Source organism: Schistocerca serialis, chromosome 7 (assembly GCF_023864345.2).
Source record: "Schistocerca serialis cubense isolate TAMUIC-IGC-003099 chromosome 7, iqSchSeri2.2, whole genome shotgun sequence".
Classification (NCBI taxonomy): domain Eukaryota; kingdom Metazoa; phylum Arthropoda; class Insecta; order Orthoptera; family Acrididae; genus Schistocerca; species Schistocerca serialis.
The window spans coordinates 326,291,623-326,315,087 of record NC_064644.1 but is presented as its reverse complement, the minus strand read 5'-3'; the positions used below and the strand labels follow the sequence as shown (position 1 = coordinate 326,315,087).

Genomic DNA, 23,465 nt, shown 5'->3' with positions numbered 1-23,465 from the left:
AGCATGAATTTGGGCATGTGTGGGATTTTTATATTTCTCTTGTATTTGGCTGACTATACTGAGATTAAAACTGTTATGTTGTGCTATGTATTTGAGAGTTTCAAGTTCTTTCTGAATAGCTGGTTGTTGTAATGGTAGATTATGTAATCTGTTAATCATTGTGCGAAAATAAGCATGTTAGTGTTTTTTTGGATGACAAGAATTTGCATTAATAATATTATCTGAGGTCGTAGTTTTTCTGTAAATTTTAAACTAATTTGTGGTGTTACTGCTTTTTATTGTTAGGTCTAGGAAGTTGGTCAATTGATTGTGTTCATGTCCTGTAGTGAATTTCATGTTAGGATGAAGTTCATATAGTGTTGCATGTACCTGTTGAATTTCATTGTTAGAACTGTCTATTAGCAGCAGAGTACCATCTACATATTGGAAATACTATTTAAGTGTCTTAGTGTGTGTATGTGTTATTAGTGCTGAAGATTTTTTGTTCTAAGTTGTTGAGAAATATATTAGCTATTGTGTCAGCTGTATCTAACCTACTAGATTAGCAGGAAACTGAATGACCTATTTAAATAAGAAGCCACAACAAGAACTGAGTTTTTCTTGGAAGAAAGTGATTCTAATGATTCAAGCAATGGTGAAAACTATGACAGTGCAAGTGGCACAACAAAAGACAATGATAACTGTAAAGTTTTTGACAATAGGGAAATGTACAAAAAAAAAAAAAAAAAAAAAAAAAAAAAAAAAAAAAAAAAAAAAAAAAAATGTTGATACGAGAAACATGCTGATGTGACAACAAAGTGTGCTGTAGACTGTTCAAAGGCGAATGACTGGAATCAGGATAGTGAGTGTAGCAAATCACTCTGAAAATGGTATTTGATACATGATATCGGAAATAGTAGCTACAGGTATAGAATTTATTTAATTCTTACATGCCATCCTGGATTTTCCACTGATTTCTATGATAAAATTTTACAGAACTTCTTCAAGCGGTATACAAATTTCTGACAATACTGTTGTTTAGTAGTAGTAGTGAAAAAGGTTCCAGTACTCAACTCATGCTGATATGCAGCTTAACACAACAGATCTGCAGTGGAACAGGAGAATAATCGTAGAGACAGTAAAAAAAAACTGCACATCGATCCCAGCCTACTCCTTGAGATGATGGGAGGCGGGAGTATAGTAGACACTCCTTCCAGGCTTGCGATCACCATTGCTTGTGAAGCACATCTTATGTGAAGCCCTGATCTAAGCTAGTTCGGCATTACCAATGGCAGCAATGGTAAGTTCCCGAGTGGCATTAACTGCAAAAGTTAGTAGTGTGACTCAGTTTAAGATTTAGCTACAAGAGTCAATGACACAATAATTTGCAAAAATAATTGACTGAATGTGTAGAAGTGTTGTTTGAACAAAACATTCAGACTGAAGTAATAAAAGAAGTGTTGTCAAATAAATTCAGAGAATATGAACAATGTTTGGATAATAAATGATAGGAACAGGAACAAAATTTAATGGTAAAAATTTAAAAATTGGAAACAGCACTGGAAAAAAAATTGGTATGTGGTTTCAAAGATGGACTGCTCATAACAATTATTGATGACAAAGTTAAGGAGTGGCACAAAATGCAGGATAAAAATTCTCAGAATGGAAAAAAGCACAGGCCAAGGAGTTACACAACAAAGTTCAAGAGGTTTTCGACAACTACAAGTCACACATTGACATGCACTTAGCGGAATTAATCAGAGCACAAAACGTTGCACTAAATCAACATAAGAAATGCAAACATGAGATTTTGGAAGATACAGGCAAGATGCATAAAACTATTAATCAGGAATACAAAAAAGGCATTGAAGCCATCACTTCTGACATGGAAAATGTTAAACAAGAGTTAAAGGAATTCAAGCATACATTAGAGCAATTAGTGTCCAAACCACCATCATCGATGATTTGATGTTGTGGGAAGAACTCATCTGTTGAGATTGCGACCCAAGTCCAGAAAATTTTGTAAAAACTACCAGCATTACGAAAGCAAAATCAATAATGATAACATATCAGACAGAGGATGTTAAAATGCAGCACTGGTAATTTTCTGAATGTATACCTGGAAAATGCGATGTACACCAACCAGTCATATTTATAAAGCTTCCCACTGTGTACTGCAAGAGACTTGGACTGAAAATCAGTCAGATTTGTCAGAGGCAATATGACATGTGACACACCACTGTGAGCAACAGAAGCTACCAACAAATGCCAGACATACCCTGAGTCTGAGACTATTTCTGTCAAAATACCAGCCCTGCAGGGTTCAAGATAAACCGTACAATGTAAGATGTGGAATGCTTGACAGATATTTTGGAAAGTGTCTAAACAAAGCAGAGTACTATGCCCATGATGTGCTGCAAGTTGAAGAGAAACAAACGGTCGCATGCATGATGTGAATAACAGTGAAAGAAATCGACAGTCACATCACAACCATAGGTACCAACTGGACAACCACAAACATGTTAACTGGAGAGACTGTGATTACAATGTGGGAATAATAACAACCAAATGATGCACTTTAACAGATTAACAGACATTCGAGCTAGAACGAAGGAGGGAAGACAAATCACGAAGGGACATTACAAAATCTCTTCCTAAAACCCACAAACCTAATCACCGTGGTCATCTAATAGTTGCTGCCATCAAAGCACCCCTGAATGTATATCTGCCTTACTTCATCAACATGTGCAACCTATAGCACAAAAACATCAACTGTTTCCTAGACCATCTGTAATCTGTGTCCATCCCACTCTCATAATACACCTTGCTTGACACCAATAACACTGCTTCCGTCCATACCAACATCCCCCAGTACATGGTAGGTTTGCTGCTGAACATTACGTCAATCAGTACCCATCTGATTCCAAACCTATGAAGTCATTCCTCCTTACCTTAATCAACTTTATACTTACCAACAACTACTTTAACTCTGAAGTCGGACACACAAAGAGATCAGGGACACAGCCGTAGGAACCAGAATAGCCTCCCTATGACAACCTTTCCATGGGTTGCTTGGAGAGGGATTAACGTGGAATCCATACACATTCAGCTCATGTTTTGGTTTAGGTAATTAGTGACAACTTTCCCATATGGACTCATGGTGAAGCTGACGTGTTAAATTTTTTTGAATCTCTAAATACATTCTCTCAATAAAACTTCACATGATCCTATTCCGAATCCCTTGTCACATTCCTTGATGTTGACCTCACCCTCACCGAGTGTCAGCTACACACTTTTGTTCAAATTGAACCTATTAACAAACTGCAGTATTTAAATTTTGACTGTTGGTATCCTTTCCATATCAAACATTCCCTCCCACAGGCAGCCTGGGCATTCAAGGAAAATGTATTTGTTCAGATGCAGATTCTTACACCCACCATTCTCACCTCAACCTTCACAGGATGTAATTACCCCACCAGTTTAGATCAAAAGCAGATTTCCTGCTTCATCACATCCAATCCTGGTACTGTTGATCCCTCAAAAACACAGGAATACATCTCTTGTCACTCAGTACACACAGAATTATCCTGGTCCTGAATGTATTAATCAGCTACTCTGACAAGGTTACAATGGCCCAAAATTCATGAACTAAAATGAGGTCAATTCTGCCTGACATTTTGTCCATCAGTCCATCACACCTAGACAGAATAGCCTCCCCTCCCCATGTATGCACCCTCCCATTTCCATACCCAATGGCTTCTACCTCTGTGATTGCCCTACAGTAAGGCTTGCTCCATGCACCCTCCTACCCCCACCTATACCAGCCTTGCAACAGGCAAAACATACACTACCAAAGGGAGAGCAACCTGCAAAACAACATGCCGTGTACTAGCTGTTTTGTAAACACCGTTTGGTCTCTCAAACACCGTTTGGTCTCTCACATTGGTATCACCATCACAAAGTTATCAGTCAGGCAGAATTGACATAACAAAAGGATGCAAAATAGCAACGCACAATATTCTGTTGCAGAGCATACTCCACAACATGACTTTGGTGCCTGTTTTACCACACATGCCAACTGAATTCTTTCCCCAGACTTCAGCTTCTCAGAACTCCACAGGTGGGAAGCAGCATTACAACAAATCCTTGCTTCCTGCCACCCACCTGGCCTAAGTTTATGTCAGTTTTCTTGGGCTCAGCACTTCTTCTCAGTAACTATTCCTTCCTTCACTCATGTTTGGTTTTCTTTATCTTTTATTTTCTGATCTGTCTATTTTTCCCCACCCGCCACCTCTACCACATACAATGCACTTAGATTTCTACTCTTATTAACTCTTGCACAACATTCTGTCAGTAATCTCTGTTCTGCTTATTACCCTACCTTCCACTTCTAAACTCTGAGGTTTTCATATCTCTTCTGGTGCAATCCCCAACTATCAATCCTTTTTTCTTATCCTGTACGGTAGGTCTCCCTTGCCCTGGGGTTCTTAGTGACTTTTCCAAACTCTCCTCATTTCATAAACCTCATCAGTCCCTTTCCTTCATCCCTCTTCCTTCCCCTTCACCCTGGCTTAACCTTCACACGTGTGTGTACTCCTGCCACCACTTGGTGAGTAGATTTTTTATCCATTCAGTTACATTATATTTTCAAAAATTGATTATTTTCATTGATTTATTGGCAAATCACTTTGACAAAAGAAACACGGAAGTATACAACATTCAGATTTGCAGGAAGAAGTTACTAGTTTAGAGTTCCATCTTTTAGGTTGAATGTAAATGCAGGTGTATTTGCTGCAGCCTTGGATAAAGTACTGGGACAACTATTACATTCATATTGACAATTTGTTATTAGTTGCAACATGGAAAATATATCTGAAATTGATACAAAGAAGTACCACAAAAATTCTGAAGAGCTGAAGCAACAATCTTAAAAAGTCAAATTTTGGAAGGAAGAGGATTAAATTTCTTGGTCACATCATTTCATCAGAAGGAATAACACCCATTAAAAGCAAGATTACAGCAGTACGAAATTTTCCTACATCATGCAACAAAAACAATTAAAATTATTCATAGGACGGCATAGTTCTTACTAAAGGTTTGTTCCAAAGCCGGCACAAAATAGTCAAGCTTTAAGTTAATTGTTAAAGAAATATATTATGTGGGAATGGACAGCAAAAAGCCAATCAGCTTTTGACTTGACTACAAGAGAAATAAGTCAAGCAAAGATGTTATACCACTGATGTATCAATTGTTGGATTAAGAAATGTTTTGTTTCAGATTAAAAGTTTTACACCATAGGTATTGCAAGCCTGCAAGCCAAGTTACATTATGAGAAGTCATATACCTCCACCAAACATGAAGCCTTAGCCATATTGTGGGCAACAATAAGATTTCATTTTTGCTTAGTGGGTAACCATACCAAAATATACAGTGACCATGTTTATCTGTGCCCATACATATTCCCAACCATTGCTCAGATCAAACTAAACACATTCATGAATGATGATGAAATGATGAGGACAACACAAACACCCAGTCATCTCGAGGCAGGTGAAAATCCAGGAGAACAGAACAGAGCCACAGATGCATTATCGCATTTACAGGAAGGATTGGATGAATCATCTTTGTGTATGGAGAGGATGGCAGATCTAAAAGTTTTATTGGCAAAGGATGGATATATCACAAATACTTTCTGAGCCACGTGCAAAACACAGATCCTATTTAGTCAAAAAGTAAAAGGAACTCTGAAAACTGCCCCAAAAAGCAAGTTTACTATATTCTGAACCAAGATGTATTATATTACAAAAAGAGGTATAACATGTTTAGTGCCTGCAGAAAGTGTGATAATGCTGCAACTCAACATTGTCGGCGTGGGATTTGACAGGTCAACAGTGACCCAGTAATAATCAGGGAACAGAACTCTGTGGCTGGAATTAACTCACTGTGCCAACTTAACTACAGGACATATATGCATGAAAAAGACAACAATTCAGCACACAGATGGTGCAGGTGGCTTATGACTGTAGACAACTCTTGGCATGAGTGCTAGGCTAGGTCCGTGGCAGTCTTGCTCCACAGGCACACTGCCCTGCTCCATTTACTGCCTCACCAGTAAACAATGATGTCGGCAGGTCTGCCTATATGGTGTAATGCACACACCCTCCATGACAGTTTCCTAGACCAGTACACTGATCCTACCAAACCAGCCATTGCCTCCATCAGGGCGCCCATTACTGAGGATACTAAATCCCCCCCAGGAAAGGCCACCTAGTTCAGACAATAACCAGGCTTAGATCATGACCTCTGCCACAGAAACAGAGACAGTGCTACAGAATCCAGCAGTGGACTGCTCACCAAAGGAGGCAACATCGACATTGCCGGCTCCACCAGAAGGGGGGAATGGTTAAGTTAAGAGTGAAGCTGCAGCTGAGAGCAAAAAGATACTCTGCCTTACAAAAGAATTCTATATCCCATGACAATAATTACTACCACATGTGGACAAGAATTGCTCTGGATCACCAGCTGCCATGAACAACCACAATTCGTCCCTAAGGACGTGTTCATAGGGACAGTGAAACCAGTCCAGGTAGGTCAGCTCAATTCCACTGATGAAGAATTAGATTAGGTGATCATTACTGACTACCCACCAGAGGTATCTACTATCCAGCTGCCAACAGGTCCTGCCTAGACATTGTCAGCAAGTGCTAACTATTCTGCAACATTTTTGGGCATCTTCCAGACCAGAGGGATAGAATGCAGACCCAACATATTAATAATGGGGATCAAACCCCCATCATTCATCGCTTATACGGACTGATTGGTGAATATATGTCATTACAGTACCACACAAAAATGGATACAAACTCAAGGAAGCACTAATGAACAATGCAGCTCGTCATCTCAGCTCATTTACAGGCAGCCAGTCTAAAGCATTTTCACACTGCTCTTGACATCATGTAGGATTTCTGAAGGTCATCAAACAAATAAGAAGCAGGTACTATTGACTACGTGTCTACTTATCTGGCAAAAATTACTTGAGCCACTGTAGGGAATACCAACAATGGGAAATATGTGCCTCAGTTACTGCCAGGACATCTGGTACCAATTGCTCCTGCAGCTGCTTCAGTTCACTGGACGATAACTGATGTCTCGGGGAGGTTATCCAAGTCAACAAATGGAAATGACTACATCACCCACTATGGTCTCACTAAGGTTGTACCAACTGCCCAAGCTCTAGAAATAGCCAAGTTTCCCGTAGAAAATATAATTTTAAAGTGTGGCACACCACATGTGCTGATCTATGAGCATAAAAAACTGTTTTAGTCAAGATAAATGTCAGATGTAATGTCGCGATGTAGCATCATCTGCAGGATACCTAACGCCTAACATGTGCAGACAAATGGATTTACAAAACATTTTATAAGACTTTGGCAGATATGGTCTTGATAAATGCAGATGTTGAACAGAGAGACTGGAATAAGACACTTACTGCCATGACATTTGCATAAAATACAGAAAAGAAGGATATCACAGGATTCACAACTTTTATCCCTGATCCAGGGTTGAGAGGCTAATATAACAATGGATACTTTGTTTCCATTTCAATCTGATGAAGCTTAGGGTGATAACTGTGAAAATCTCATCCCTAGAACAGAAGAAGCATAAGGGCTCACATGCATATGATTTTCGGACACTGAAACATTATAATCTCAAACACCAACCAGTGAGCCATCATGGATTTTTACACCTGTGCTGAAGGCTAAGCAATTAGAAATATTGATGTGCTTTCTGGTCTGTACAGGAGCTTCCATCACTTGTCGGACAGTGTCGACAACGTTCAAGGATGATGATCTTACACTGAGAAGGCAAAAGAGAAGGAAATGCTGTCCATATCCTTTGCATCAAGCCCTACGAGAACCCTGAGGTGGTGATCAACAATAGGCGCATACAATAGGGGAAACTTGAAAACCTACCTTGACTTTGATACCTGGATGGAAGTAATCACTCGTGAACAATTCAGTTACTACGCGGATCAGCCAAAACATTATGACCACTGCCCACCACGATGCTGGGTGCCACCTTGGGGGGTGGGGGGTGGGGGGGGGAGGGGGGGTTGCGTGCATGTGATGTGCTAACAAAAGTACGTAAGTGGAGCAGAAACGGATGGGGGATCACCCCAGAAAAGATATGGGCTGCAAATAGGAAAATTCTTTGAGATAAGCAACTTTGACAAAGGGCAGATTATCACTACACAGAAACTGTGAATAAGAATCTTGAAAACGGTGAAGCAGGTCAAATCTTCATGCACTACTACTGTGAGCATCTATGGGAAAAGGTAGGAGGTCAACGAAACTACTGCTACACACTAAATGGTTGGACGTCCGTGGCTCTTCGCTGAACGTGGGGCCTGGAGGCTTGTGTTATCTGTAAAGTAGGACAGATAGTGATCTGTGACATCTCTGCCAAAAGAGCACAATGCTGGTGCACACACAAGTGTTTTGGAGCATACTGTTCACCATACATTGTTGAACATGGAACTCCACAGCAGACCACCCCAAAGTCGTCATAACAATATTGTCAGTTACGATTGCAGTGGGCACATGACCATCAGGATTTGACTGTTGATCAATGGAAATGTGTCAGCTCTTCAGGTGTATCACATTTTTGCTACACTAGGTCAATGGTCTCTTCTACAAACACCGTCATTGAGGTGAAGGCCGGCTCAAAATATGCAGCACACCACGAGTGCTTGCTGATGGGGCCAGGATTATGCTACAGGAGGCATTGTCCTGTGCTTCCATAAGATCTATGGTAGTAACTGAAGACACACTGACAGCTTTGAACCACCTGCATCCATTCATGCTTGATGTCTTCCCCACAGCAACGTCATCTTTCAGCAGTATAACTGTCCATGTCTCTGAGCCAGAACCATGCTACAGTGTTTTGAGGAGCATTGTAGTGAACTCACACTGATGTCTTGGTGACCAGATTCGCCTGACGCAAATCCTAAGGAACCCACCTGGGTCACTATCGGGCGCCATCACCACATATGAAAATCAGTGGCTTATTGTTTCCGTGAATTACATAACCTATGCATAGACATCTAATGCCACATAGTTGCACAAACCTACAGACAAACTGTCAGATCCCTGCTATGCAAAATCAGTGATGTATTCAGTTCCAACAGCAGACAAAGAAGCCATTAAACAGGTGGTCACAATGTTTTGGCTCATCAGTGCAAGAGGACATAAAGATCCACCACCACCATGTGAAGAGCCACTAAACCACAGTTAGGAAGTCATAGTACACTCAGAATAGGGAGTTGCTGTTTTGCTAGGGAGGGGGGCAAAGCCAAATGTGATATACCACATACCTCTGGTTGGCAACATGAACACCGGTTTGATTCTCACCTACTACAAGTATTTATGATTTAACATTTCTGACTTCTGCAAATTTCTGATCGTTACATATTACTGAATATTGTAAATTGCTAGAACATTCTATGTATGAATAAATAAGACCACTCTCTGCTGTGGTAAGCAGTTCACCTCTGTCATTTGTACTCAATAAAAGTTCTTTCAGTGCAAAGTCTTAGTTCTTGCTGAAGACCCTGTTCTCAATTCTGCATTCTACATGGCAATATCTCTAGACACATTTCAACACTATCATTGAAAACAGGGGAATGTTGTTTGCTGTTTTGCCATACACTGCAGCACGCCCGGAGTCTATAACCAACAGGAAGCCTAAGGCAAAGCCAAAATTCAATGGCATATGATCAGTGTCACAAAGAGGATGGCACAGCAGAGCTGGAAATTGCTTCAAGAGGAATACTCTTATTACCAGTGACATGCAGCTAATGCCTCTGCCTACTCAGCTTTTTACTTACTATAAAGTATCTTTCCTGTAGATTTTGTCTTAAAGAAAGCATTTCAGTCACAAAATTTGTGATTTACGTGCAAAAATTCATTGTATATCACTGACTGATTCTGCTCACACTTTTACTCATGGAATAATTCTCAATAATACCTACATTTGACAATTGATCTGCAATCTGTGATGGCACAAACACAACTGAGCTCCTCCTCATTTGCACGACAAACTGCACCAACTGCTACCTCTGGAGACCTGACCAGTAGATCTGTATGTTTGACTCATTACTTTCCCAGCACACATTGTACACAAATTTACTATGATGACTGAAAGCAGTCACCTTACAGGGCAAAAAGAAAGGTGGATATAATGATAAAAATTCTCATATCTCTGCACATAAAATAATTTATCTTGTGGCAGCCACAGAAATTAATGTTATTTTCAATGTACATTTTAATAATAATATTTAACCAGTTTTAGACTGAAAATTACCTGGTGAAATCGCTGATTCAAGCCACCACGCATGTTAGATCCCGATTGTCGCGAATAAGCCCATCCTTTCTTTCCTCTCCATTTCCTCTTTACATTAACATCATCTGAAGGAATTACACTATCTGTAAACACAAGAACTTTTAATAAGAACATATCCTCAGAACTATACATACATATTCTACTTCTCAAAGTAACAAGAACTAATATACAAATGCTTTTTTTTGTTTAAAAAAAAGTGGGGGAATGTGAGGGATTATAAAGTTCAGTCACCATATTTTATCAACCTGTAGGGTAACATAAAAATAAACTATCTCATAATGAAATACAGAAAATGGTTCAGAAATTACTTGAAATATGTATCATAGTATAATGATTGTTCGGCCAAACAACTGAAACTACAAAAGTTCTGTGCAAGTGAAAGACACTCAAAGACAAATGGCAATCAATCTTGAACATTAGTCAACCAGTTTTCTACCTTAAGGCTAAGATCAATTTGTGTAAAAGGAGGTACACAATAGCCCCGTTTTTACATTGCCAAAATTTTCCTAATGTTTACAGCATTTTTTATCGTTTTCACCAAATCTCTTATGTTCATAATGTTAATTTGCACCCACTTTCACAAAACATAATAAATTTCCTAGCACTTTCACTTAATGAAACGACATTCACGAGAAAAACAATGTGTTCAAATGGCTCTGAGCACTATGGGACTTAACATCTGAGGTCATCAATCCCCTAGAACGCAGAACTACTTAAACCTAACTAACCTAAGGACATCACACACAACCATGCCCGAGGCATGATTCGAACCTGCGACTGTAGCGGTCGCGCGGTTCCAAATTGAAGTGCCTAGAACTGCTCAGCCACACCAGCCTGCAACAATGTGTGATTTGCATAAAATGGTGCTGGAATGGCATTTGTCTTCAGGTAGTGCTTGCAAACATTAAACAGTTAACTTTTTTGAGCCCTAGAATCCCTAGTTCTGAATTGCAAGAATTCATTAGAAGTTGAATCAATTTGTACCATTAGCGCTTTGCCTCCCAACACTGTCATATTAACAATAACTATACTGCGTGTAGCATTCCCCATTGTCATGAAGTAATACTCAAGTCAAATCACTGTATGAAGTGTTGTTTACAAGCTAAAATTTAACTGCACATTAGGTTTACAGGTGTGAATGTAGTACAGAAATATGTTTCTGCTGCATAGGGAAACATTCCACGTGGGAAAAATATATCTAAAAACAAACATGATGTAACTTACCAAACGAAAGCGCTGGCATGTTGATAGACACACAAACATACACACAAAATTCACGTTTTCGCAACCAATGGTTGCTTCATCAGGAAAGAGGGAAGGAGAGGGAAAGACGAAAGGATGTGGGTTTTAAGGGAGAGGGTAAGGAGTCCTTTATCACGGGAAGCGTGCAAGGGATAAGTCCCTGCAGTCGCGCTATTCATCTGTGTCCTAGGTGGCTCAGATGGATAGAGCATCTGCCATATAAGCAGGAGATCCCGGGTTCGAGTCCCGGTCGGGGCACACATTTTCAGCTGTCCACATCGAGGTATATCAACAACACGTGTCGGCAGCTGAGGGTTTCAGTTAGTCATCATTTATTCCAGGGAAGAGCTGCACGGTCAACAACAGTAATCTGTTCTTTCGAGAACAATTACTGTCTTCATATATATATACTGAAGAAGTGTCTGCATGGTCAGACTCAAAATCCCAATGAGTTGTTCAATTAACTTAAAAAATGTTTTTGTTCAAATGAAGACACTAAAGTGTGTGCGTGTGTGTGTGTGTGTGTGTGTGTGTGTGTGTGTGTGTGTGTGTGTGTGGGGGGGGGGGGGGGGGGGTGTTGTTCAGTGATGCTGTTATTGCTTTTAATGATAGCAACATTGGTAGGGTGAAAGTGCTACTGCATATGGGAGTTAATCCTGGAGCAAATTGCATCAGAGAGCTTGAACGGATGGACAAGGTTTGCATTGATAAAGCAGAGTAGGCAGTACAGTTGGCCACTATGGAGTCCAGAAAGAAGAAAAGGAGGAAAAACTTGGAAAATGATCAAGAGGATGGCATACAGTATGGTGCAGGGTGCTTCTGAGTGACTAAGAATAAAAAAAATTAAGCATATATTAAGTGAGTTACAGTCTTTTGAAGCTTTAGAAGCTGTTCCTGAAAATTTACATTTTCTGTTACATTTTTCCCTAAATCTCAGAAACCACTTCGTGTAGACTATTCAAATTTTCAGGGAGTAATGACATACATGTCGTGAGTCTACTGAACTACCACGAGAACATAATGTTATGTATAATTAAAATTATTTAGGATAACGTACAAAAAAGTATACAAAATTTTAACCATGTAATTAAAAAATTGTATTTCTAAAAGCAATGGCTGAAATGCAATTATTGTAGTTCAGCAGACTCAGCACATACAGTTTAATGGCCTGTAAAAATTTCATGTCAATGGTACAGTGATTCCTGAAATACAAGGAAGCCAAGTCACTAAATTTAACATTGATGGGATAGGGCGTTCCAACTCTCCTTAAGGACAGTAATTCGACAGTATCACATTTTTCTTGTTATTCTAGCCTCTTGATAACCAGATCAAGGATGTGGGAAGCTTCTTCAATGGATTGTTCTTTTAAAGCACTGTTCTTAGAAACAAATAGGCTTAAACCTATATGGCCTGATGGAGATGAAAAATCAGATGCTCTAGATGAAGCAGTCAAATACAAACACCATTCAAAAAATGAGAAGCTATATAATGTATTTTTCAGAATACAGTCTGCAACATGTAGTAAGTCAGCTAAACAAAAATTACATAAGGGCACTACATCAGAATATTCAAAACATTGGTAAAAAGGAACTATAAACAGGAATACTCATAAGTGAAATCTGGCCAAACATACCGGGCAACAGTGAATATGGACTAACTGAAAGTCAAATAAGTAAACTGACAATAAAAGACTGTACCACATCCAATTACTTCTGTAGATTCGAACATAAAGGTGGTGATGTTTATATTGAAACGTCACTGTTAGATTCATTTTACACTATTTAACTCGTATTTTGTGCTGTTATGCTCAATTATTTGTAATTTAGTTTGGTGCTTTGTGTTTGTCCACAGTCAGTGGTACACAATTACATTACAGTATCAGTAAGTATCTAATCCTATGTCCCTCACCCACATTTTGTGCACCCAAATTTCCTTTCTCCATTTATCATCTGTATGAAGGCAAAGGGATCTGCACCCTTTCGGTAGACATTCGACAGTAGTTAAGTTGGAGGCAGAACGGACCCCCTCTGGTCTCTTCTGGGTATCTCGGTGAAGTTCGTTGCAGGGAGTCTGTGCTCTCGTCACTTGGGGCTGGACCTTTGGTGAGTGAAGACGGTACTCTTCAGAGCGACTTGGCTTTGGTGAGTGTGTTCATGTGTGATGGTGTGTAGCTGTTGTAACTAGAGTACATATTTGATCTGCTAGTTCATTTTCAATTTTAGTAGTTGAATTCTTACATTTTTCAGAGTGTCGTCAGGAGCATATTTTCTGTATTTAGTAAGTTCTTCCGATCCTTGCTTTGCGTAACCAGAACACATGGTGTGGGAAGTTTGTTACTCCAGCGCAGGTTTAAAATTAAACTGTCTGACTTTTCTTTTAGCTGGAATGTATGTGTGAACTTTTCTCATGTGTATGTGTCTTATTTCTTCAACTTTTCATTTCATTTCAGTTTTATGATTGTGTAGCTTCATTCACCATGTTTAATTTCAGGACCACCTTGGATATGTTTTATTCTTAATTATGCATGATATTTTATTGCTGTTTGTGTCTATAAGGTTTACATTTGTGTTCCTGAAGTTTTCATGAGTCTTGGTAATTTTGCTTTGTTAATGAATATTCAACGTCATTTGCAAGTGTTTCATGGCAGCGTAGCTCAGTTTCATGGGCAAGGTGACACAAATAAATTGCTTAGTCAGAAAGTGTTCCATAGTATTCGTACTCACAATAATTCAATCATAGCAATAGGGATGAACCTCTGAGCCTTTGGCTTGTTGTGATGGGTAAAATTGTTTTTATCTCTATTCTTGTGTGTGTGAATCTAGTATGATTGTGCGAACTTTTCCCATTTGTGCCTAAATTTCTTTTATATTTATCATCGCAATGTACCTTGGCATTCAATATAATAATAGCACAAGTGAGTTAATTAAATAGCACGCAACAACACATCATCGTTTAGCATTACTTTGCAAATTCTTAATATGATGTTTTATTTTAATAAGCTATGATAACTGTCATGACTGTTTCTCACACAAACCAACCCCATTTTGTAAGATTATTTTTAATACATCCCACCTGGTGTTTCTTAAGCACAAAAGGCAGGCCTTATATTTGTAGACTTCAGTATGATTGTCTTACTTTTTTTTTGTTGAGGCTTAAGCTCCTGCTTGCTCTGACTTAATTGATTTAACATTTGTACTTAAATTGTTCCCATATGCTCATTCCATATATTTCCTTGGATCTGTTTATTAATATTAAAACGTAAGTTATGCTTAGCAATTCAGTGATTAATTCATTTCTTCTATTAAATTTTCCCAATTTTAATTAAATTGGGTGGTGATCCAGCAAAATTTTGCAGCACACAAAACTTACAGTAAACTATAGAGTTTCACATTGACTGACTTCCCCAGTTTCTGCTTGCAAATCACTTTCCAGATAACCATTCACCCATTAATAACCATTTACATGGTGACCCTGCATACAAACATAACTGGAGCTGTAGAGGAAGAGTCAGTAGGTAGGGTGTATTAACTGAATTTTTTTTTTTTTTTTCCTTTAGCACTTAAACAACTCACACGTTGTTCCAAGATGATTTCTTCTTGTGATTTTACACCGTTGTCCTCGACTCGGAGCTGCATTGTTCTATATCGTGTATATATGTATTTTGTAAGTTTGAGAACTCTCTTGTTTTATTGTGTGTGTGTGTGTGTGTGTGTGTGTGTGTGTGTGTGTGTGTGTTGATTCCACGTGTCAGTTTGTTTGTGTTACTTGTATTTAGACTGTGTGTGAAACTTATATTCTGACTTCCTGTTTAGAAAAGCAGACTTCTGTTATGTTTTAGATTTCTACGGCTGTAGATTTTTGATAGTGGCATTTTGCGGAAGTGGGTTTTGCTTATGACGACTCATACGCAGCCCAAAAGTGATAATAGGCATGAAACCGTTGACATGATGGAACAGAGTAATCATTCAGTCGCAGAGGTCAAGCAAATGGGGAGTATAGCAGGAGGGATTCTGTACCTTTCTGATAATAGTGCAGGACAATGATCAGTTTTCAACTGAAAATGTTAGCAACAATACCACATACATAAGTTTTGAAAGCAGACAGACACCATCCACTTTCGTGTCAGAAAGTGCAAGTCCGAACTTAAGTAATAATAGTGAAGTACAGCTGAGTCCCCAAACAACCCTGCAGTAAATTATCAATTTGACATGAAAGAGCTAGTAAGAATATTGCCTGAGGAGAACTGCATGGCATTTGAAGAAAGTAATAAAAAATTATCCAAGGAGAATTGTAAGGCGGTAGATGAAAGTAATAAATAATTATCTGAGAAAATGTCTGAGGACATGGATCAGAAGCTGGTGGATCTTGCAGTAAAGATGAAAAACAATATAGTTGCGGAATGTAATGAGCAGATCCAAATTTTTGACCAGCATATTTGCACTTTGGAAGAGGGATAGCTGCATGCTAGTGAACAACTTAAGCTGCAGAAAGAGTGTCTTACACGGGATTTCCGTGCGCCGGCTGAGTTGTGTAAGCACAAACATGCAGAGCTGCAAACACTTGTGGAAAGGCCAGCGGCACAGGTACCGCAGCACATTAGCGGCTGGGTGGCCACTAATAGTAAAGCGATCAAGGTATAGGAAGCCAATGTTGCAAGCACGGTCAGAAAGTTAGGAGACTTGTTCATTAGCAACAATTGCGACAAGAACGTATTGATCAGTGTAGCTGAGACGGCAGGGAGGAGATCACCACTGAAAACTCAATGGGGTCAGTGGGAAGCAAATATAGATCATAAGGACATTATGACAGAATTGTGTTGAGTGGGTAGTGCATTTAGAGAACTTTAGGTATAGTACATGCAAAATGCCGTGGATACTTGATGTGCAGTCGGATGGGGAAGAGTGGGGAGAGCGGCAGTGGTTGGGGGCCACTCAGAGTACTGTAGGGGAAAAGCCAAGTGCTGGAGAGGAAGTTCTAAAATGAAGCATATACTCTCATTTTTGGGAAATATTAAGTGGGGCCCCTCCATGCCCACACTTCTATGGTGACCATTCAAAAAGATCTGTCACCTCTTCTTTCGTTAGTACCTAAGAAGAATTCCGCCGAAAATGCAGTGATTTATTTTCATCTGGTTTGATAGCCATTTGTAACTTTCAAAAAAGAGTCATGAATGGGGAATTTCCGAAGCCCATAGCATTTGCCATTTCACCAGTCCTAACAAATTACATTCTTTTATAGAAATTTTGGTAGTTAGTGGAATAACACAGTAGATAATGAAGTTTTGCATAATAACACAGCAAAATAGTCTCCTCTTTGTGTGCTAACATTTGCCAAAATCTCACTATGATATCTCAAACAGTTTATGAACCATAAGGAATGTTGTGGATTTTTCACTCTGGCTTTATTGGTGGCACGGTGCAATCACAAATGAGTGTGCTACATCTGATCAATTTTCTTGAGATTCGTGACAGATAGAGACCTCCAACAAAGTATAAAGAAAAATTCAATATGGTAGCTAAATTTCATATACAGCAACATATCATGTAATATGTAACAGAGACAAAATCATAGCAACCCCTATTTTTCATTCCAAATTTATTCGAATTTCGAGCAGTCTTACTTCCCACATAAATATCACAATAAATATGGGCATTAATGAAATGAGAGGCACATCATAATGAACCTGACATGTAAAGCTACAAGTAAAGCAAAAGTGAAATTTTGTCACCAAATAGTTTCTGTAAAATCGTTTGAGAAAGACTGCAGGGCATGTGGGTCAATTTTGCAATCACTGACTGGCTGAAAGGTGGCAAACGTTTGTCAGCTTCCATTTCTCAACAAATGAAAGAACTAGCCCAACTCTTTGGAATCCTTGGCCACCATATCCTGTGTGACTTATACAATAGAGAGGCCAGTAAACTAGTCTGTAAACACAGACAGGAAAATACAGATCGAGACTCTGGACACGGTGCTGATTTGGACGAGGATAGAGCAGAAGAAAGAGAAATGGGAGTGGTCGCGAGCAATACCCATGAGAGGAAATGCGCGGATTTGATTTTAAACACTTCCTCTCAGTGAGAAATTTCGAAGTGTTTACTTCCTCTCTTGTTTTGCCATCTGGCTCCTCAAATTCATTTTTTCATTTCTGACTAATTACCATTAACATAAATGAGTATAATCTGCATTTTCATAACAGATAAAGGTTGGCCCTCAGTCTTAAGAAATATAGTACCAGATCTAATCTTGTGCTTAGTACTCAATTTCCTAATTTATTTTGACTATTCCTAGTTAATATCTTTTGTTATAGGGTGTTTCATAACTTAAATTCTGTTGTTGACTTATAAACAAATATAAATTCTGTACTAATTATAAACCTTTGGAAGAACCACCACTAGGATTATTTAAATATTTATTGGCTCTATTCAAAAACATATTAGCAAAGCCAGCCCTTAATTAATTCCAAAATAATTACCAGGTTTGTCAAAAGCATTGTTTGCGTAGCTATATCTGTAAGTTTCATTATTTAAACAAATAATTCGACCTAACCTTTGTGGTAGAAGAAACTGTTGGATGGAAGGCATTTTTAAATGTATTAAGTTAATTGAATGAGTTATGTTTTAATTGAAATGTCTATAAATTAAATATCAAACAATGTGTAGTTTCAGTATCTATTATTGTGAGGATATATACATGCCCAATATTTGGTCCCGAGACAGTCAGTCTATGGCTGAATTTCAGATGAGGAACTCATATTGGTTAGAACAACAACAATGCCTCAACTTAACTTTGAAATAAGTGTAACACAAATAGGCTGTGTGTCAAAACAATGACAGTGTCTGTTCAATATGTACTGTATTATTCTGCACGAAATGTGAACAGTGTATTTCGATTTTTGCTGCTCACAGACATTCAATAGTAAACTGCTGTAGCAGTATGCTGATGTTTGCCTGCAACCTATTAATGAGGCTTATCAAAATTTGCCAACAGTTAACTGGCCTTTTTAACTGTGTAATATTGAAGGAGGTGTGTGTGTGTGTGTGTGTGTGTGTGTGTGTGTGTGTGTGTGTGTGTGTGTGTGTGGTGAACAGTGAAAGTGAAGAACTGTGAAACAACTGTGCAATTGTCAGCTACATCATTTACAGTAATCAGTGTTGTCATTTACAGTAATCAGTGTTGAACTTCCACCCCCCATTTTTCAGCTAGTATAACAACGCAGTACATCGACAACGAGGACTATCAACGAAGAAATAAAGCAGGTGAACTTCACAAACTCTCCAAATGGGATTCATCCTAGAGCTTGGTTACAACAGTTCTGATTTTCCCTTCCTCCTGTCTGGCCGGATTCATACAAGTTTGAATGCATGTGTGGTTACCTCGAGAGCAAGGCAACTATATGCATGAGGGTGGTGCCATGCGATTGAAATTCCGTCAAGGAGTTCCAACAGTTTTTTCTATTGGCTTACCAATGTGAGGTAACTTTCATCAATCAGGCTTTTAAAGCCTGGCTCAGTTATTCGAAGATATACTACACGAAAATCAGTTCTTGTACTTATGGACCCGCAGAACTAATTCGCATTTTCATAATGAAGTTACCAATGACCTTGAGCCATATCATTATTGCACGAAGATCTAAAGATGAAATAGAGGGATTTAGAACCATGCTACATAAACTGCAGTATGATATAGGCGATGGCGCACAGTATAGAGGATCATATTTGCATAGACAGATGTGTCGCAACCACAGTCGCAGCCGTGGCGGAAACATGAGATGGGACCGCATGGGGGGGGGGGCCATGACCAATATGAGAATGAAACACATCAGCCTTATCAGAACTGGCATAATAACAACACGGAACATAGGTATTATTACACTAATCAACGAAATCATGTTAACCAACAAAATTATGGTAATTATGGTAAAAGACAGCATTATGAGAACCAAGAAAATAATGGCAGCCACGAAAATCACAGGCACCAAAATGAACATACTAGCCATGAGACCTGCAACCAATCTCGTCGTGAAAGACATGCTAACAACGGTGTCACAGGGCCTCCTACAGGAGTTCAGATCAAGCCAGCAAACCCCAAACACAACCAGCGGTCACAATCAGCAATGACTGTCAGCAAAAGCAAAGGATGAGGCTCTGGAGCAGACTATGGCAAGGCCACATGAACATGCATTGTACAAAAGGGTGGCATTAGGGAGGAACTTTTGCAGAAAGTCTCCTGTGCGAAGGTTATGGCAATCAGCCCAGTAGTTGCAAATGCAACTGGGGAAGTGCGACTTGAGTGCATTATTGACACTGGTAGCCCCCGTCTCAATTATAAGCAAGGTGGCATTTCAGGAATGTGAGGAAGACAATGCTTGGCCTATTTTTTGGCAGAGGGAAACAAAAGTAAGGGGAGTGATACACAGGAAGAGCATTGAAATACACAGGCAGACTCGACTAACTTTTACCTGTCACGGGAAAGAGTTTGAGTTTAATTTTTATACTGCCCACCTATTAAATGTCTCTGTTGTATTGGGAACAGACTTTACGTATACCTTCCATGCAGAGATTGACATGGGTGGAGGAACTATGATGGTCCAGGTTGATGGTAAATTTTTGGATATTGTACAAGGGTAAGTCAATTATTATCCAGAAAGTAGTTAAAAAATTTTATTGTAATCAAATAGGAAACTTACGAGAACATCATTTTTCGACATAATCTCCTTGTGTTTCAACATGCTTGGTCCATTGTTGTACAAGCTTCCTGATGCCCTCATAAATGAAGGTTCTCGGTTGAGATACGAGCGAAGAATGCACTGCTTCTTTCACTGCTTCATCCCAGGCAAATCGACAGCCCCTTAACGCCTGTTTGAGTGTACCAAACAAGTGATAGTCAGAATAGGCAAGATCGGGACTATATGGAGGATGATCCAGTACTTCAAATTTGAGTTTCTGGAGTGTTTCAGCAGTGTGGGCAGCAGTATGCGGATAGGCATTGTCGTGCAACAACACAACACCTTTTGACAGCAATCCTCAGTGTTTGCTTTGAATTGCAGGCTTTAGCCTGGCAGAAAGCATCTCACTGTAATGTACACTGTTTGCTGTTGTGCTCTTTCCCCATAATGTTCCAGTACTGGACTTTGTGCATCCCAAAAAACCGTAAGCATCAGTTTTCCTGCGTACGGTTGGGTCTTGAACTTTTTCTTGCATGGCGAATTTGGGTGTTTCCATTTCATGCTCTGCCGTTTACTCTCCGGCTTGTAATTATGGATCCATGTTTCGTCACAAGTAATGATCCTGTCTAAGAAGTTGTCCCCTTCATTACCATAGCGATCCAAATGTTTTTGCAGATGTCCAAGTGCGTTCGTTTATGCAACTGTGTGAACTGTTTTGGGACCCCATCTTGCACAAACTTTATGAAACCCAAGCTTGTTGTGGATGATTTTGTAGGCAGAACTGTGATTAATTTGCAGACAATGTGCCACTTCGTCAATAGCTAATCGTGTGTCTAAGAGAATAATTTCACTCAATGGTTTCTTCATTTGTGGCGGTACGTGGTCGTCTGACTCCTTCATCTAGCGGCCATTTTGGAATTTTTCAATCCATTCGTAGACACTCTGCTGTGGCAAAACACCGTTTCCGTACTGTATCGAAAGTCTCCGATGAATTTCGGCCCGATACGCCTTCCGATCACAAAATATGGACATTGCTCTTCTTTGGTGCAAATAGACAGCGGAGAAGTCATGATTAACAGCACAGCAGCGATAATGAAACTAACCTAGCAGCTTGAAAATTGCAAAGATACAACAAAAAATAAACAGAGCACGTGTCATCAATGTAAAACAAGAGTACTACCAAAATAAACAAAAATATAACTAAATTCCGGATAATAATTGACTTACCCTCATATTTAATGAATGCATATTGCATCATGAATCTGAAGTCAGCTGCCTGAGTTTTTGCGTTCAATCCAAGGCTTGACTGGCTCAAGAGGTCATAGTTCGCTGCATTAATGGGTCGAGTTGCCCGAATAAGGAACACAAAAGAAATGCCATCCTCATTGGTTAATTTGAGTTGGAATGTTGCTGGTGCGGGTATGGAATTGTTTCAGTTCTTGCGGGGGACACGAGCAGATTTTCTCTGAGGCACAAGGTGCAATTAAAGGATTTGTCTACAAGTTTAGGGTACAGGAACATCAGAAGTTCTTTGTTTGCCCATATCCGATTCCCTACGCACATAAGGAGCAGGTTGAGCATGAACTAAATAAAATGGTTCACCTTGTCTTGGATTCCAGACAGATAAACACTGTCATCGCATCAGAGATGGACAGGATGGAGAGCCTGGATGAATTGTTACAGTGCTTCCAAGGTGTGAAAGTTTTGTCATTGATTGATTTCCATGCCAGCTTCTAGCTGATCATTTCAGATCATTCTTGTAGACAGTACACAGCCTTTTACTGTTACGGTAATTGCTACCAGTTCTGGCACCTTCCATTTGGGCTGAATGTATCTTCAGCCACATTTATTAGAGGGCTAAACAGCATTTTGCTGGACGACTTATGGGCACAGGTATCACATTATGTTGATGATATTCTCATCACACAAAAGTTATGCGAACAACAGAATAAAGTGTTCACAGACTACTGAAGGTTTTCGAAAATGCGGGTCTTACTGTGAATTTAGAGGAGTCTCAATTTGGACAGAAAGTAATAAAGTTCTTAGGGTACATTGTATCAGCTGATGGAATACGACAGGACCCTGAGAAAATCGCATTGATAGCGGAGTGTGCAATGCTGCTGCTTAGCAATTGAGAGCATATTTACATCTCTGCAACCTCTATAAGCAGTTTGTGAACATGAGTGTACTTGTCATCCCTCATCTTTGCACCTTGACAGGGAAAAACAGTGTATCGGACTGAGACCAGGAGGCACAAGAAGAATTTAACAAGATAAAGAATGCTCTAATCAATGTAATCCTTCTGTCACATCCTGATCAAACAAAAGAATTTTGTCTCATGACAGACAGTTCTTTGTCTGGTTTAGGTGCAGTTCTCTTTCAAACAGATGATGAGGAAGACTCTTCTTCTTAGAAGACAATTTCTCTTGGCAGCAGAGGGGTCTTGCGCTCAGGGAAAAACTACTCTGTCACAGAACTCAAGGCACTTGCATTCATCTGAGCATTCAAGAAATTTCGGTATATTTGGGTTGGTCAAATGACTAGTGCTCACAGACCACGGCACTCTGCAATTTTTAATGAGCACAAAACACCGATAACATTATTACCAACATTAGTACATGTGATTACAAAATAACATGTAGTTAAAATAGAAGGTCAACTGTCTGTGATGATAAGGTATTTCTATCATCAGAATCGAAATAAACAATTAAAGAAGACAGATTCATCAGTGAGCTAAATATGAACACTTTTAGAAACAGTAAAGAATGTAAATGAAAAGCACGATGAATTTAATACTATAAGAACAAGATACAAAACATACCCCACTGACTGACTGTTCTTTGTAAACAATGGTGTTAGAAAGCATGATGTGATACTAAATATCACACCAGTAGAGTGATATGTAACACTATGTTTACCTTTCCCACAAATGATGCTCAAAAAAAAAATAAAACGATATAATGATTTAATAATAGGAGAGCACAACTTCTGTATGATTTTGCTATGTATTTTGCATGTGGAAAGTCATCCTGAGGGATGATGCATGTCTTCAAGGTGGGACAATGATCATGTTAACTTTCAAAACAGGAAGTACCCGCAGGGGGCATTCATCCACTCTGCAAGGATCATCGCCCTACGTCGGAGTAGCAAATCAGCCATTGAGGAGCTACAGTTGTAA

General features: G+C 39.3%; 1 protein-coding gene across 3 annotated transcripts in view; it reads right to left on the bottom strand.

The window, feature by feature from the left end:
* LOC126412803 (RNA-binding protein 33-like) overlaps nt 1-23,465 on the bottom strand; it is a 236,302-nt gene that overhangs the window by 142,327 nt on the left and 70,510 nt on the right. For all 3 annotated transcript variants that reach the window (XM_050082581.1, XM_050082582.1, XM_050082583.1), the window contains exon 6: nt 10,342-10,463. In XM_050082581.1, the coding sequence (XP_049938538.1) occupies nt 10,342-10,463 (122 nt within the window). The remainder of the gene's footprint in view (nt 1-10,341; nt 10,464-23,465) is intronic.